The 13,138-nt window shown below is 36.7% G+C and overlaps 1 protein-coding gene across 16 annotated transcripts in view; it reads right to left on the bottom strand.

The window, feature by feature from the left end:
• Nek10 (NIMA related kinase 10) overlaps nt 1–13,138 on the bottom strand; it is a 271,741-nt gene that overhangs the window by 87,556 nt on the left and 171,047 nt on the right. For all 16 annotated transcript variants that reach the window (XR_002387088.2, XR_002387089.2, XR_002387090.2 and 13 more), the window contains one exon: nt 3,575–3,788. Coding sequence is in view for 13 of the 16 variants with exons in the window: in XM_013077058.3 (XP_012932512.1) it covers nt 3,575–3,788 (214 nt within the window). In the remaining 3 variants the exon portion in view is untranslated. The remainder of the gene's footprint in view (nt 1–3,574; nt 3,789–13,138) is intronic.

Raw genomic sequence — 13,138 nt, 5'->3', positions numbered from 1 at the left:
CATTATTAATTAGAGACTGCAAGCATTTTCAATTTTTCTCTGTGTTGCTCCCTGACAGGTGCTTATGGATGTGAAAGTAGTTTCCAAAATGAATGAACTTAATAAACTAGTAGAAACAAACCACCTTTCAGCTTTAAGACCGGAGTGGTAAGGATAAACTTCCTGTCAAATACTGTTGAAGGAGAAGCTATAATCCTTGCAAATCTCAAACTGCGAGAACATACTTCTATCATGATTACTGTCAGTCTCCCTGGAATAATCAACTCGGTTCCACCTGTGCACATAGGTATATGCTTTATTCAACTCTGTAAATATTAGGTTGAAGCTGTATCCACAAAATTCTAATAATGTAAATGAAACTGAAAGTTTTCCATTGATTCTCCAGATCTTTTCCAGCATGAATTTTTTTTTTTTAATGCTCATCCTTCTGTTTGCTGGTGAAGATCGAAAGAGTGTACCTTTTAGACACGTCTATGCTAATTTTCTGTCTCAGATATAAAATAATATCTGAAATGTGTTCGACACATTGTTGACAGCACCAAAACACTGATCATGGTTTTGACTATTACAATGCCACAACATTGTCTGTATTATAATACCCTTTTAATTATTGACATTTAAGTAAAAGTTGTTCCTTGTTTTATTCTGAGTAATTCTTATCATTGTCAACTAGTGCTGTCCTTATGATCTCTTATTTTAAACTACAGAAATTAAGAAGGTTAACATTTTTCAAAAGGAATGTTTTGCTTCACTCTCACAGTGGGTAAACCACAGTACACAGGAGTGAACTTATTAGTGAAAACGTCTCTGTCCTTTTGAAATATATATTTGTTCTTGTCTTTAGTAGCCTATTATAAATTGCATTAATTACAAATACGATAAATATGTGAGAGAAAATAGCACACTGCCTCAGTGAGATAGGAGCCTTAAATGTTTCTTGTCAATTGTTTGCTTACCAACTAATTTAGAAAATTTCAGTAATTCACAGTAGATCCCTTATTGGTGCTGGGAATTTATAAAGTTTCACTGAACCCACTAATTTCTCTTCCCTTTGACTATCATTTATCATTGGATGTGTAATTGCATTATTGACGTTAACTGCTCTGGGAGAACATGCTGCTATATTTGAAATGAAAAAAATCATAATACTACTTAAGAAAAAAAAAGACAACAATTTACACCTATAATTTTTCTGGCAGCACTGGTGTTGATGCTTTAAAAAACAATAATTGGTACCCAGTGAGGATAATGCCAATTACCTGTATGCTTTCTTTTGATGAAATACAATTATATGTCTTGTTTCCTTCTTTCATAAAATTGCATTTTTCCTTTTAATTTACATTTGATTAATCTTGAAAGGAAAAATTATCAGTAGACTTAAAATAGTGTGCAAGGAAAAGGTATTAAATGACTCTAACATAGTAATATAAGCTTTGCTTTGAAGTCAAGCATTTCTCCATGGTCCATAAAAAATTGAGGGCTCTAGGAGGGCATTTCTTGAGGTTGGTTACAGCAAGTGATTAATAGATGTGTATTAACTGCATGACTGACACACAAAAATTTATGCTAATTCTACTTGGACAAATTAGCATTAGTCAGTAAGATTCATCAACAAACTACTCTTACCATAAGAATTTCCCATTTTATGTAATCGATGTTATATTGCAATTTTATACTACTTTTCAAAGTTGCAAAATATTTTCAAACACATCAACTTATTTAATCCTAGCAGCCTCTGAAGTAGGTATATTACTCCCCTAATTTACAGGTGGGGGTACCACCCGAAGACCCTCATAGGCTCTTTCTTGACTTCAGAACTTTCCCTTTGTTTTACCTGGCCATGATCTGAGAGTTAGAATTCTATAATTAAACTGTCACTCTAAATACATACTGAGATAATGATGAATGAAATGATATGGTTTCTTGGATTTGCTTCAAAATAATCTGGAAAGGGAAGGGAGTGATAAGTGGATGGGGATATAAATGATAGAGATTTAGTGCCAAATAGCTAATCGTTGAAGGTGGGAGATGGGTACAGAAAATATACTCTGCCTTTAAATTTGAAGCTTTCCATAATAAAGATTTTTTCAAAGAGCTCAGAAGTAAAAATAAATATATAAAATGATCTTTCTCAAGGTGTTTTGCTAAAGATAAGAGGATTTCTGCTTTTAATTTTCAAACTAGCTCCACCCCTCTCATATCAGCTAGATGAATCTGGTATAAAATGACTCACATCCAACTGGAAACTGGTTAAGTGGCTTTGCAGTCCAGAATTTAATAAAAGGCTCCACATACTTAAGATATATAGAAATAGCTAAATCTCTTGCATTTTAGTCTACTATGAATACTCCATTTTGGAAGCAACATGACATATATAGAATGATGTGTTTCTTATTGTTACCTAGCCTTTACGAAGTCAGGCAGTAAAATAACAAGCAAAGTGAGCTCTAACTCCCTGTGCTCAGTGAGAGCTATAACTTTAAGTTATATGCTCCTAAACATAAACAAAGGCCTTAGAAAATCATCATAGACTGTTGTGTGAAATTATAGCTAAGCTCAGCATTTAAGACAAGGAAGATGAAAGAATATCTCTCCAAAAGAAAATTACATTGAATCTTCAACTTCTGGCTTCCAAATGCCTGCAGACAAACCCTCTAAACAATAATACTTCTCTTCTTTTTAAAAAAGAATTCACTGGAACCAATATTATTCAAGAAATTAAAACTATCTCTTCTTTGAAATCAACATCTTACATAATTTTCTGAGCTAAAGTACAGAAAATCCTTAAGATCTTGGGAAGGAATTTAATGACCAGCTACTCTGACCAAAAAAGAAAAGAAGAAAGAAAGAGCTTTATGATTCTATTGCTTTGGAACCTGCCGTCAGACTAGAAGTAAAGAATATTTGCTGGGTTGAAGGGCCCCAGCCTGGGTCCTTGCTGGGGTTTCCCTGAAGAGTAGTGGGTCATGAGTCAAGACCACAATAAGCACACAGGAAGATAAATAAGACAGTAACAAGAGCATCACTGACACCACCACTTGTACACATGGCAGTTTGTAGCTTTCACATCCCTTTTTTAGTCTATGTTCAGAGGTATGCTTAAATATCAAAATAATCTAAAGGTCATTAGGAAGAATGTTTTAACAAATTCCAACTTGAAATTAGCAGCAACATCATCACCACAAACTGTAATGCAGCAATTATATAAGACCAACAAGAAAAATTTTAAGAAGCAAATGTTATTTCCTTCTCTGAATTAACTCATATTTTCATCCATGTCCTCAAAAGATCCAATCAGATTGCTGAAGAAATTAAATATAAGCATTCACTACTATTTATACCAACATCATACTTTAAACTTGAAGAAATGCTGAGAGAACTTTTAACACTCTGATTTTGCAATATACAATAAATTCTACATTTGTTTTATGGAAGGTCAGTTACATTGTTACTTTAATTTTCAGGTATCAAATATTTTTCTACCTATAGATTAATTTTCCTTAAAACAAGCAGGAAGAACTTCAGGACAGCCTAATAGAGTGCATCATGAAGAGATCGAGAGAACTGTACCTACATGAGATAGCAGAGCCAGCTCATGGTGACACATGACGGCATTCCTATTGGCTTCCATAAAATATCTCTGGGTGCGCCTCCGTTCCCGGTCCAGTTTCTTTTCCAAGGCCAGCTGGGATGTAGATAAGGTGTCTAAATACTTCATCATGACATCTGATATCATCGAACTGACTTCTACAATATCTGGGCGGGCTTCTGCATCAGGAGTGAGGCACCTAAGAGAAGATCAGCTAATTATAAGGTGTCATAAAGAAAATATGGTGAATATTTTAATATTTTAAATCTTATTACACTAAAAGACACATTGCCATTAATCTCCTTCCAAATACTCCCCCTTACTTTGAACACACTTATCCCATCATTCTTGCCACTTTCTGAAACAGTTCTGGCAAGCCTCTTTCATGCTGTTAGTCACATTTTCATGGTTGCCTTGATGTCCTGAGTCAATCCAAATGTTTAACTTTCATGGCCATTTTGGCTTTGGGGAAGAGCCAGAAGTTACACAGTGCCAGATCTGGTGAATAAGGTGGATGAGGATACCTGTAATGTTTTTATGAGCCTGCCTTTCTCATGGATGGAACTCAGGCTACTTTTCTCACTATATGCTTGATATGAAAGAAGACATCCAGAACTGCTTCAAAAGTGGCAAGAATGGTAGGATTCATGTGTTCAAAGAGAGCGGGAGAAGGGCTGGGGATTTAACTCAGTGGTGCCCCCTCCTGCCTCCTAAGAACAATGTCCTGAGTTCAGTCCCTGGTACCAAACAAAACTGGCACCAAAAAGAGGGGGAAAATTCTGAGGAGGATTCATGGCAATAGGTCTTTTATTGTAATTTATCTTACATTTGAACATTCAAAGTATATTTTGATAATCCATTGTATAACACTGGTCAATGCTGGGATGAAACCATGAATGTGAAGGGTCAAGGGTAAGCTCCACCACCTGTCTACCCTGGTATTTGCACCCAAGAAAACCTAGGCTAAGATAGACATCAAAAATAGCTTTCAACCCAGCCTTCTCAAAAGAAACTGGGAAATCTGGGAGGAAGGGAGGCAAGACTACTTCTTTGCACTTTGGCTGGCAGACAGGAGTTACTGGCTGAACGTGAAATTGCTCGTTAGGTTTCAGGAGAGGAGGGAGGATGCCATGGTCCTCACCTGTGTAGGCTGGCTACATTCTGAGAGTAATGCTAGCTTATTGGTCAGTGAACCAATAAGGGACCAGGGAACCAACCAGGGATCTCAATAATATAGGTGCTGATGATCACCCTCGATGCAACAAAAAAGGAAAGTTCAGGGTGGGGGGTACACTTTTTGGTCTTTCAAACTGTATATCACAATATTAATAGGATTCGATTTGTGAGAGTCATACAAAATATAATCATAAGTATAAAATACAGCCCAGTTACTTAGAGGTTTAAGAAGTTTATGGCATCAAAAATAAAATCAGATCAAATTTAAATTGTAGAAGTTTAGTGGACATACAAAAGAGTAGCTCACAAATCAGGACACTTTGAAATGAGAGTGAGAAGTTGGACTTAGAGCATAATTTATGAAACATAAAAGAGAATGTATTTTGACCTTTTTTGTGGTTGGCTGTTGAACATTCTCATTCTTTTTAATGCAAACAGAAAAGCTATTTAATTTTAGTTTTTCTACAGGTTGTCAGTTTAATTTTACTGAATATGTTGCCAAGATACAAAGCCTTTGTTTTTTAATTAATGAGTTAGAATTTCAGAAAATTCTGGATGACCTAAATTTTGGACACAATTATGGACAGCTGGGATTGGGGTATACTAAAAGTGTGGCCTCCATTATTATTTTTCCTTTAAACTTAGTAATTTTAAGTAACTATTTTCATATATTACATGCTAATGTTTTTCCATAATGTTGGAGGTCAGGAAGTGTCAATCAGTATACTAAAGAGAGTACTATTCATGTCACAGTTAAATGCTACTAGAAGGCTATTATTCTTCTTGCCCATAAAACTAAATATCAAAATCAAATAAGTACTTCTGGAAACTACTATAGCATGTTGTCTATTTTTAAACTGAAATTATCTAATTTCCTTAAAGTCATGCATGCTTCTCAACAAAATTTAGCTTGTTTGGATTTTAAGGAAAATATCTTTCTCATCTTGTGCATGATTTAGCAATCCACACTCAGTTAATGCAGCTTTCACCTATATTGTTTCCCTCACTACACAATTATTTTTCATCACAAAAGCTGAAAGAAGACTCTACATAATAATTTGTTAGTGATTCTTTTTTAATTAGTTTGTTAACCATGACTAAAATACACAAGTCTTAATCAGGTTCTAAAACATTTTCATTTTATGCTCTACCTTTATGCTTTTTCTTTTTAAGTTCTAAAGCAACGGACTTGCATTATGATTATGACAGACATTTATAACATCTGCTGCATTCATATTTAACAAAGTTCACTCTATGCATTCATTATGTACAAATTTAGCTGCAAGATTGTGGCGACAAAGCCATGTACATAATCTTTGGGTGTCAACTGCAAAATGAAAAGGAGAGTAAGGTAGTCAATCTTCCCTTCTTTTTTTTTTTTTCTGGGATCAAATTCAGGACCTTGCGCTTGCAAGGCAGGCATGGTGCCACTGAGCTAAATCCCCGGCCCCAGTCAGTCTTCCCTTCTTATAGCTGGGGAGACTTATCCCACCTTGATGGTAGATGTGTGGCCCCTAAAAGATTTTACAATTTCTTTGTAGTTGGAATGTACTTGGTGTGTGAACTGGGGATGAGGAAGAAGTTACCACTGGATGGCCCACCCAATGTGCCATTACGCTGGCCAGCTTTGTCAGAAATGACCTCAGCCTTGCCCTCCCCCCCGCCCGGAAGACACAGTAGGGTATTTGCACCATCCTGAATAGTTTCTAGCCTGCTTCCACATTCCATCTTGGGAGGAAGGTGAAGGTAGTATACACCTCCCCTCCTGACACAACCCAGTCTCAGGTGGAGGGCAGCAGTGTTGTGGGAGACAGGAAGATGGAGATAGAGACTAGACAGAAGTTCAGGGGACCAGAAGGTTGATGGCTAACAAATCATGCCAGGAGGAAGAGAGCTGAAGCTCCTTGAGCTGAAACTCCAAGTGCGTAGCGTATGTTCCTTGCCCCACTGGATTTCATTTCCACAAATTCAAATATAAAATTATTGAGAGTTTAAAGACCTCAGACAGGTTTTAAACCCTAAGAACAGGACCATTTGAGCACAGGGAATAATAGTAGTCATTGTGAAGCCAGTGCCTATGTGGTAATGATATGTTTGTTTTTAAGTTTCTTATTTTTGCTCTTAATCACAGAAGAAGCTAAGTTGTTGATTTTTAGCTTCTAATTAAATGAGGTTCTTCATCTATCCTCACTAAATTAGTAAACTTGGTAAAATTCTTCATTGCCCTAGTGCTGGTTATGACTACCATGTGAGCAAACAAATCAACAAGAACCCAAGCATTTAAGGCTTTCATTAGTGCAAATATTTTAAACTCTTAAAACTGCAATCTTGGGGCTGGGGATTTAGCTCAATGGTTCCACCACCTGCCCCACAAGCGCAAGGAAGCGAGTTCGATCCCCGGTACCAAAAAACAAAAAAACAAAAAAAACCCTGCTGATCTTTAAACTGACTCAAGGTAATATTACCAGGTGAATTATCAGCTGAGTTTTTTAATAAAAAAAGTAACATAAACTATTTTTATAAATTATATAGTAATATACAGTATTACAGTAAATGAGAACAGAGTGGCCTCTGCCCTCCTGGCATTTAGTTATTTCCTACTCTTACAAGGTTCCTCCCCACTCTGTATCTGCCATCATTCGAAAAGGCACAGGTTCTGGATCCAATTGCTGGCACTGGAATCCCAGCTCACTACTTTATTATTGTCTTGGGTACACTATTTAGCTTCCAAGAGTTGATAGCTCATCTGTAAAATGGGATAATAATATGATCTACTTCATTAAACTGCTATGGTGATTAAATGAAGCAATTTCTGTAAAGTATCAGCACATTGCAAAAGCTCAATAAATTGAAAAGAGATTCCACTCTTTTAGTTCTCTTCCATTTCCTCCCACATTTAACAAAAGTCAAGTCCTGTGGTTTCTACCTTCAAGTGAATCTCAAGTCCATATCCTTCTCCTATAATCCCATGACTATTAGTCTATTCCATCATCCCTTGTTTGCACTACTGCCTTAGATTCATACTGAAGTTGCTCCCAAAATATTTGTAAAATTGCCCTCATCACTCTCTTCCTCAAAATTCTTCAATAACTTTCATGCTCAGTAAGATAAATGCCACAAATAACACATACAATCTGTTATGGCTTGTTTTAGATGTCTCCCCAAAGCCTTATGTTGTCATATGTGGAGCTTTTTCACAGGAGGTGGCTAGATCTAGAGTGTGCAACACTGGAATTGATTCATGGTACAATACTAACTAGGCTCAGGGGCACTAGGATTAAGGGTGTGAGTGCTACCTTCCCTAAGTAGTCTGGATAAGATAAAAGGAGCAGAAAGATGTGGTTAAGGTCCCTTGCTTGCTTGCTTTTGCTGTTTTCTAGATGCCATAAACTTCTCCTCTGCAATGCTCCTCTGCCAAGCCACCCTGCCTTACAGTCAGCTGATTATTGACTAAAACCTCTACAAACTGTGAGCTAAATAAACCTTTCCCTCTTTAACTTTGGGTGTCAGGTATTTTGTCCCAGCAATGTGAGAAAAGTAACTAAGGCAAAGTCTAGCTTAAACTGCCCTTTCCCTCCCTCCACTCTTTCCTGGCTCCGTCCCCTAGCAACACATCAAATGCTTTTTACTTGTACCTTCCCAAAGAGCCCAGGACTCTCCTCTGTCCCCCATTTCTTTGCTTATTAGTCCATCTGCTTGATTTTTTTTTTCCTGATGATATAATGCCTTTTTTCAGACACCATCGCTTACTTATGTGCTTGCCAAAACCCCACACTTTTTTCTATGTCTCCGTAGAAGGATGTTTTGGATTGTCCTCAGACAGACTTACTGGTCCCTTTTATATTCTCTTATTGTATTGTCTGTATTTAAGAGCTTAAAACCATTCTAATTATTGTACTGTCATGGTCTGATTCACTATAAACTAAAAACTTCTTGAGGGGAGAAAGATATTTTCCCCTTTACTATGATCTTCTCCACATGTAAAGTGGAATCTGGATCCTGATAGGTATTCACCAAAGTGAATGAGCCAGTGAATGAATGAACAAATAAACTCAGCTCAATGTCCAAGAATTTCCTGTCCATAAACCAAAACAGTCAGCCACAGACCTCTGGATTTCCTGGTTCATCTCCAACCAGAAGTTCCAGTTTGGTCTTATTGTTCTGAAATGATGCCTTGTTTAGGTATGTCAGAGAAATTGTTAAGAATGACTGAATCATAAGATATGCTGAAGATTTACAGAAAATCTTCAGCCTCTGCTTTAATGATTCTCTAGTCAAATAAAGATCAAACTTGGTCTAGAAAAAATCTGGGATGTTCCCCTCAGCCCCACCCACTTAGTCCCCATAGAGAGAAACAAATAGAGGGATAGAGTGGTTGTATCAATTTTATGTTTTGTAAGACAAAGAGTTGAAGGTGAGGTGAAAAATGTGAAGATCCACTTGTCCTTAGAGCTCACTACTAGCATTAGCTCCGTTAGTCATCATGACTGCCTCCGAAACAAAGCACCAGACAGCTTATGCAACCAGGCACAGAGAGAAAAATAAGGCAATTGGAATATTTTGTGCATAAAAGGAAATAGACAATACTCTCTTAACAGTGTACTGGAAGGTAAAAATAGTAATGTTGGTAACTGGGCAGTGCAACAAGATGTATTTATTTTCTGCCCCAAACTCTTAAGGACTTCTAAGTTATTCTCTCAATTTAAAAGCTTGCTAGGCAAGAAAAGTTTGAACAACAAAATGTATTTATATACAACATAAATAACAGGAAAAAGGAAAGACTTTTACACAGTAGACTTGCAAATAGTGAGCTCTGCCTGATAAGAATGTAGAAATTAAAAACATTAGAATCCAGAAAATAAAAGAAATCCTTAATGTAAATTTAAAAAGAATTTAGAAATGATGTCAATACAATGAAAGAAAGAATATATGTATAATATCATATATATAATATCATATATATATATATATGATTGGAAAATAACACGGTTTAAGAATGATTAAACTGTCCCTGCAATGGCTCTTATATTTCAATGGCTCTATCAAATTATTAGTGATTGGCTTTGAGGCAAATGTTTGGCTGAATCATAAATGACTTTTTTATTGTTTCTTGGTACATTTTAGGTATTCAATATGATGACATTCACCACTGGGAATTTGTACCTTTACATGATATATCTTGGTTCTTATTTTTTTCCCCATTCCCCTGCCCTCCCTTCAACCCCTCCATCCTTCCTATTTACAAAGACTTTGTTTCTGTTTTTTCCTTTTCTCATATTTATTCCTTTCCCTTCTTTCCTTTCCCCTACCTCTCCCACTTTCCCTTCCCTTTTGGACCTTTTCTTCCTATTTTACATAACAATAAATGATTATTAAGAACACTTTGATTTATACATATCCCTTGCATCAATTTCTTAAAGAAAACAGGACACTAAGAAAATAGAAGATTTGAAATTATTCCTTAATTCTTTTGCAGCTTACATATGGGTGTGGGTGTGACTGGAGACTGAAATCAGGACCTTTATGGAGAGCTGCATCTTCAGCCCTTTTTTATTTTTTATTTACATTCTGAGCCAAAATTTGTGACCTTCCTGCCTCAGCATCCCCAAGAGCTAGGATTATAAGCACATCACACAATACCTAGGAAAGTAACTTAACTTTTACATACAAAAATCCAAGGCAAATTAAATATGTAATCATATGTAAATCTTGATTGATTTTGGCTTTATATCAATTTTTTAAAGTAAAACTTTGTAATACAAACCCAGACAATGAGTCTTGAATAACTTTAAATGAAAATCACACATTACAGAATGCACCCTGCAATCTTAATTTAGTCAGTTGCAAAGTTAAATTGTCAGTTCTAACTTACTGTGACACCTAATTTTTTAAATTAAAAATTCCTTCAAAAACATTTCATCTGCAGTGCCCTAATAGGCCATTATTCAACCTCTCAGATATCCTGGTGACTCTGAACTCAGGGTCACCAAGCAGGCTCCTCTCTTGCACATGCTCTGACTTTAACACACACATACTTCCTAATTGTGAGCTGACTTTGGCCTGATGGAAAGTTCTAGCCTTGACCTTGGCTCCATATTCTGAAGCTCCAGCAAATAACTCCAGTTCTTCTCATATTTCCCAAATCATCCTACTTTTCAGGGTATTTGCAGTATTATCTAATCCTCTTGGGATTATACCCCCAAAGAGTTGGAGCTGACAACTTCCAACCTACAGTGGAAACAATCCATCATCATTCCATCAATCACTGTCGCACTCAGTGGACAAGTGCAATCTCTTCCTCCCATGCTCACTGCCCTCTGTCTTTCCCCCATTGAGCAGTCAGCATGCTCTTTGCTAAAGAAGATGTCCCTACTGTGTCCCAGTCTGCCGATCATCCTTCAGTCCTCTCCTCAGTCCTCAAGATAATGATTCAGAACCCCAGCATGGCCCATAGCACTATACCACCTGGCTCTTCTTATCCCAAACAGCCTGAGTCTATTTGCTGCTGAATCTTCTCTTCCATACCTAACATGTTATATCTTGACTTTGTTCCCATTCCTCAAGTGAAGCAGCTCTTTCCTCAGCAAAGCCTGTACAAGTTCTGTCCTATGAAATGCTTTCTCCAGTCTGCTTACTATTTAAGAATTACTGATTGTTCAAGTTTTAGATTACATGTTCTGTATGTAGATAAACATTCCCCAAATCCCTCTTGTCCTTCTTTAATCTCTCATGGACCCATTTACTGACCTTCATTGCTTTTATCATAATTTGTTTTATATACTTAATTCTGTAAATAATATAATTACTGCATTATTATAATTTTCATGGTATTATAATTATATTAACATTATTAATATCTAATTTATTGAGATTACTGCATGCTAGGTAGCATGCAAAGTGTTTCAGAAGCATTATCTTACTTAACCTCATGAAGAAGTTACTATTGCTGCACAGATGAGAAAATTGGGCTTGGGAAAGTTAAATTGCATGGAAGAAGAATTAGAAGCCAACTGATCTCAGAACCTAGTGATGCTCCTGCCCTTTACACTGTGGTCTTGCTGACTCCTTCATTAGTCTAGTACTCCAAAGGAGCATGAGTACTGACAGACAAAGAACCTAGCAGAAGACATTATGGTTCTGTTGCCCAGTTTCACAAATTTGGAGCAGTATCTGTGAACCTTCTCTGCACTGCACTGCCTTCCCCTGCCCTTTGTGGCATGCACATACCTACTAAAAGGAGAAATTAATTGAGCCAATATGGTACTTTTGTCTTGACATCTCTTTAGACTTCTTCAATTTTTTAAAGGTACTTTTCAAGAAAATAAATGACAGAGAACACATCGTGGAGATAAGCTGTTTAAAGGCATTTGTCTGGATGCATTAGCAACAGAGCATAATCCAAAAGGTGGGATTCAGATGCTTTACAGAGAAGTTTCAACTAATTTCTCATAAATATGAATAATGATAATTACCAAAATTGCTAAAGTATTTAACATTTGCCAAGCTCTATATCACATGGTTTCTAATGTTCTTTGGAGAATCATCGTATCAGCCTAATGAGGCTGGTTCTATTACAATCTCATTTTCTAGATGAGGAAGTAGAGTTGCAAAACTCTTTGGCCAGAATCTGATTAGTAGGGCTTCACATCAACTACACCTGTCTCCAGAGCTTGAGGCTTGTAATGCAGTAGGTCAGTATTATTCCAAACAAGAAAATGTTCAAGAAATAATCATACAAACAGGTGAGGAGTACCTATTAGTACAAAATGGTGAGCCAGGAGGAGAAACCAAAGAGAAAAGGGAATAACTACAGAAATACATCAGTCACAGGCCACAAGAGATGGGGCTACATGCAAGGACTGATACCAACCCAAGGTTTAAGAGATCTGAGAAGGGGTATGGAAAGAAAATTTTATCTGGGGTAACTAGAATTTCTACAATCTTAAATAATGAGGACTCAGTTTAGCTCAATGGAGCAGAAGAAATTATCTTGGGCCAACTTAAGTACCAAAGATGGTTCAAAAATAGCAATCACCCTTATAAATGAGAGTCATTCATTCACACAATTATATTTATTAAAGATTTATTATGTGACACGGCTGTGGGCATTGAACCAAGGTGACAAAATTCTTGCTTTTGAGTTTACTTTTTGCTGAGGAAGAGAGAGCCAACTGACAAATAATTGTGTATGCATATATATGATATTTTGGCAGTATTGGGTGCAGTGAGGTTTTTTTTTTGTTTTTTTTTTTTGAACCGGGGATCGAACTTGGATCCTTGCACTTGCGAGGCAGGCAGCAGAACCACTGGGCTAAATCCCCAGCCCTGGTGCAGTGAGTTTTATAAAGCAGGCAAGGGAGCTAGAAAGCACCA

Source organism: Heterocephalus glaber, unplaced genomic scaffold (genome assembly GCF_053883595.1).
Source record: "Heterocephalus glaber isolate CG9 unplaced genomic scaffold, H.glaber_assembly_v1.0 deba00001472, whole genome shotgun sequence".
Lineage (NCBI taxonomy): Eukaryota > Metazoa > Chordata > Mammalia > Rodentia > Bathyergidae > Heterocephalus > Heterocephalus glaber.
The sequence above is the reverse complement of the archived record's forward strand: the minus strand, read 5'-3'. Positions and strand labels throughout refer to the sequence as shown.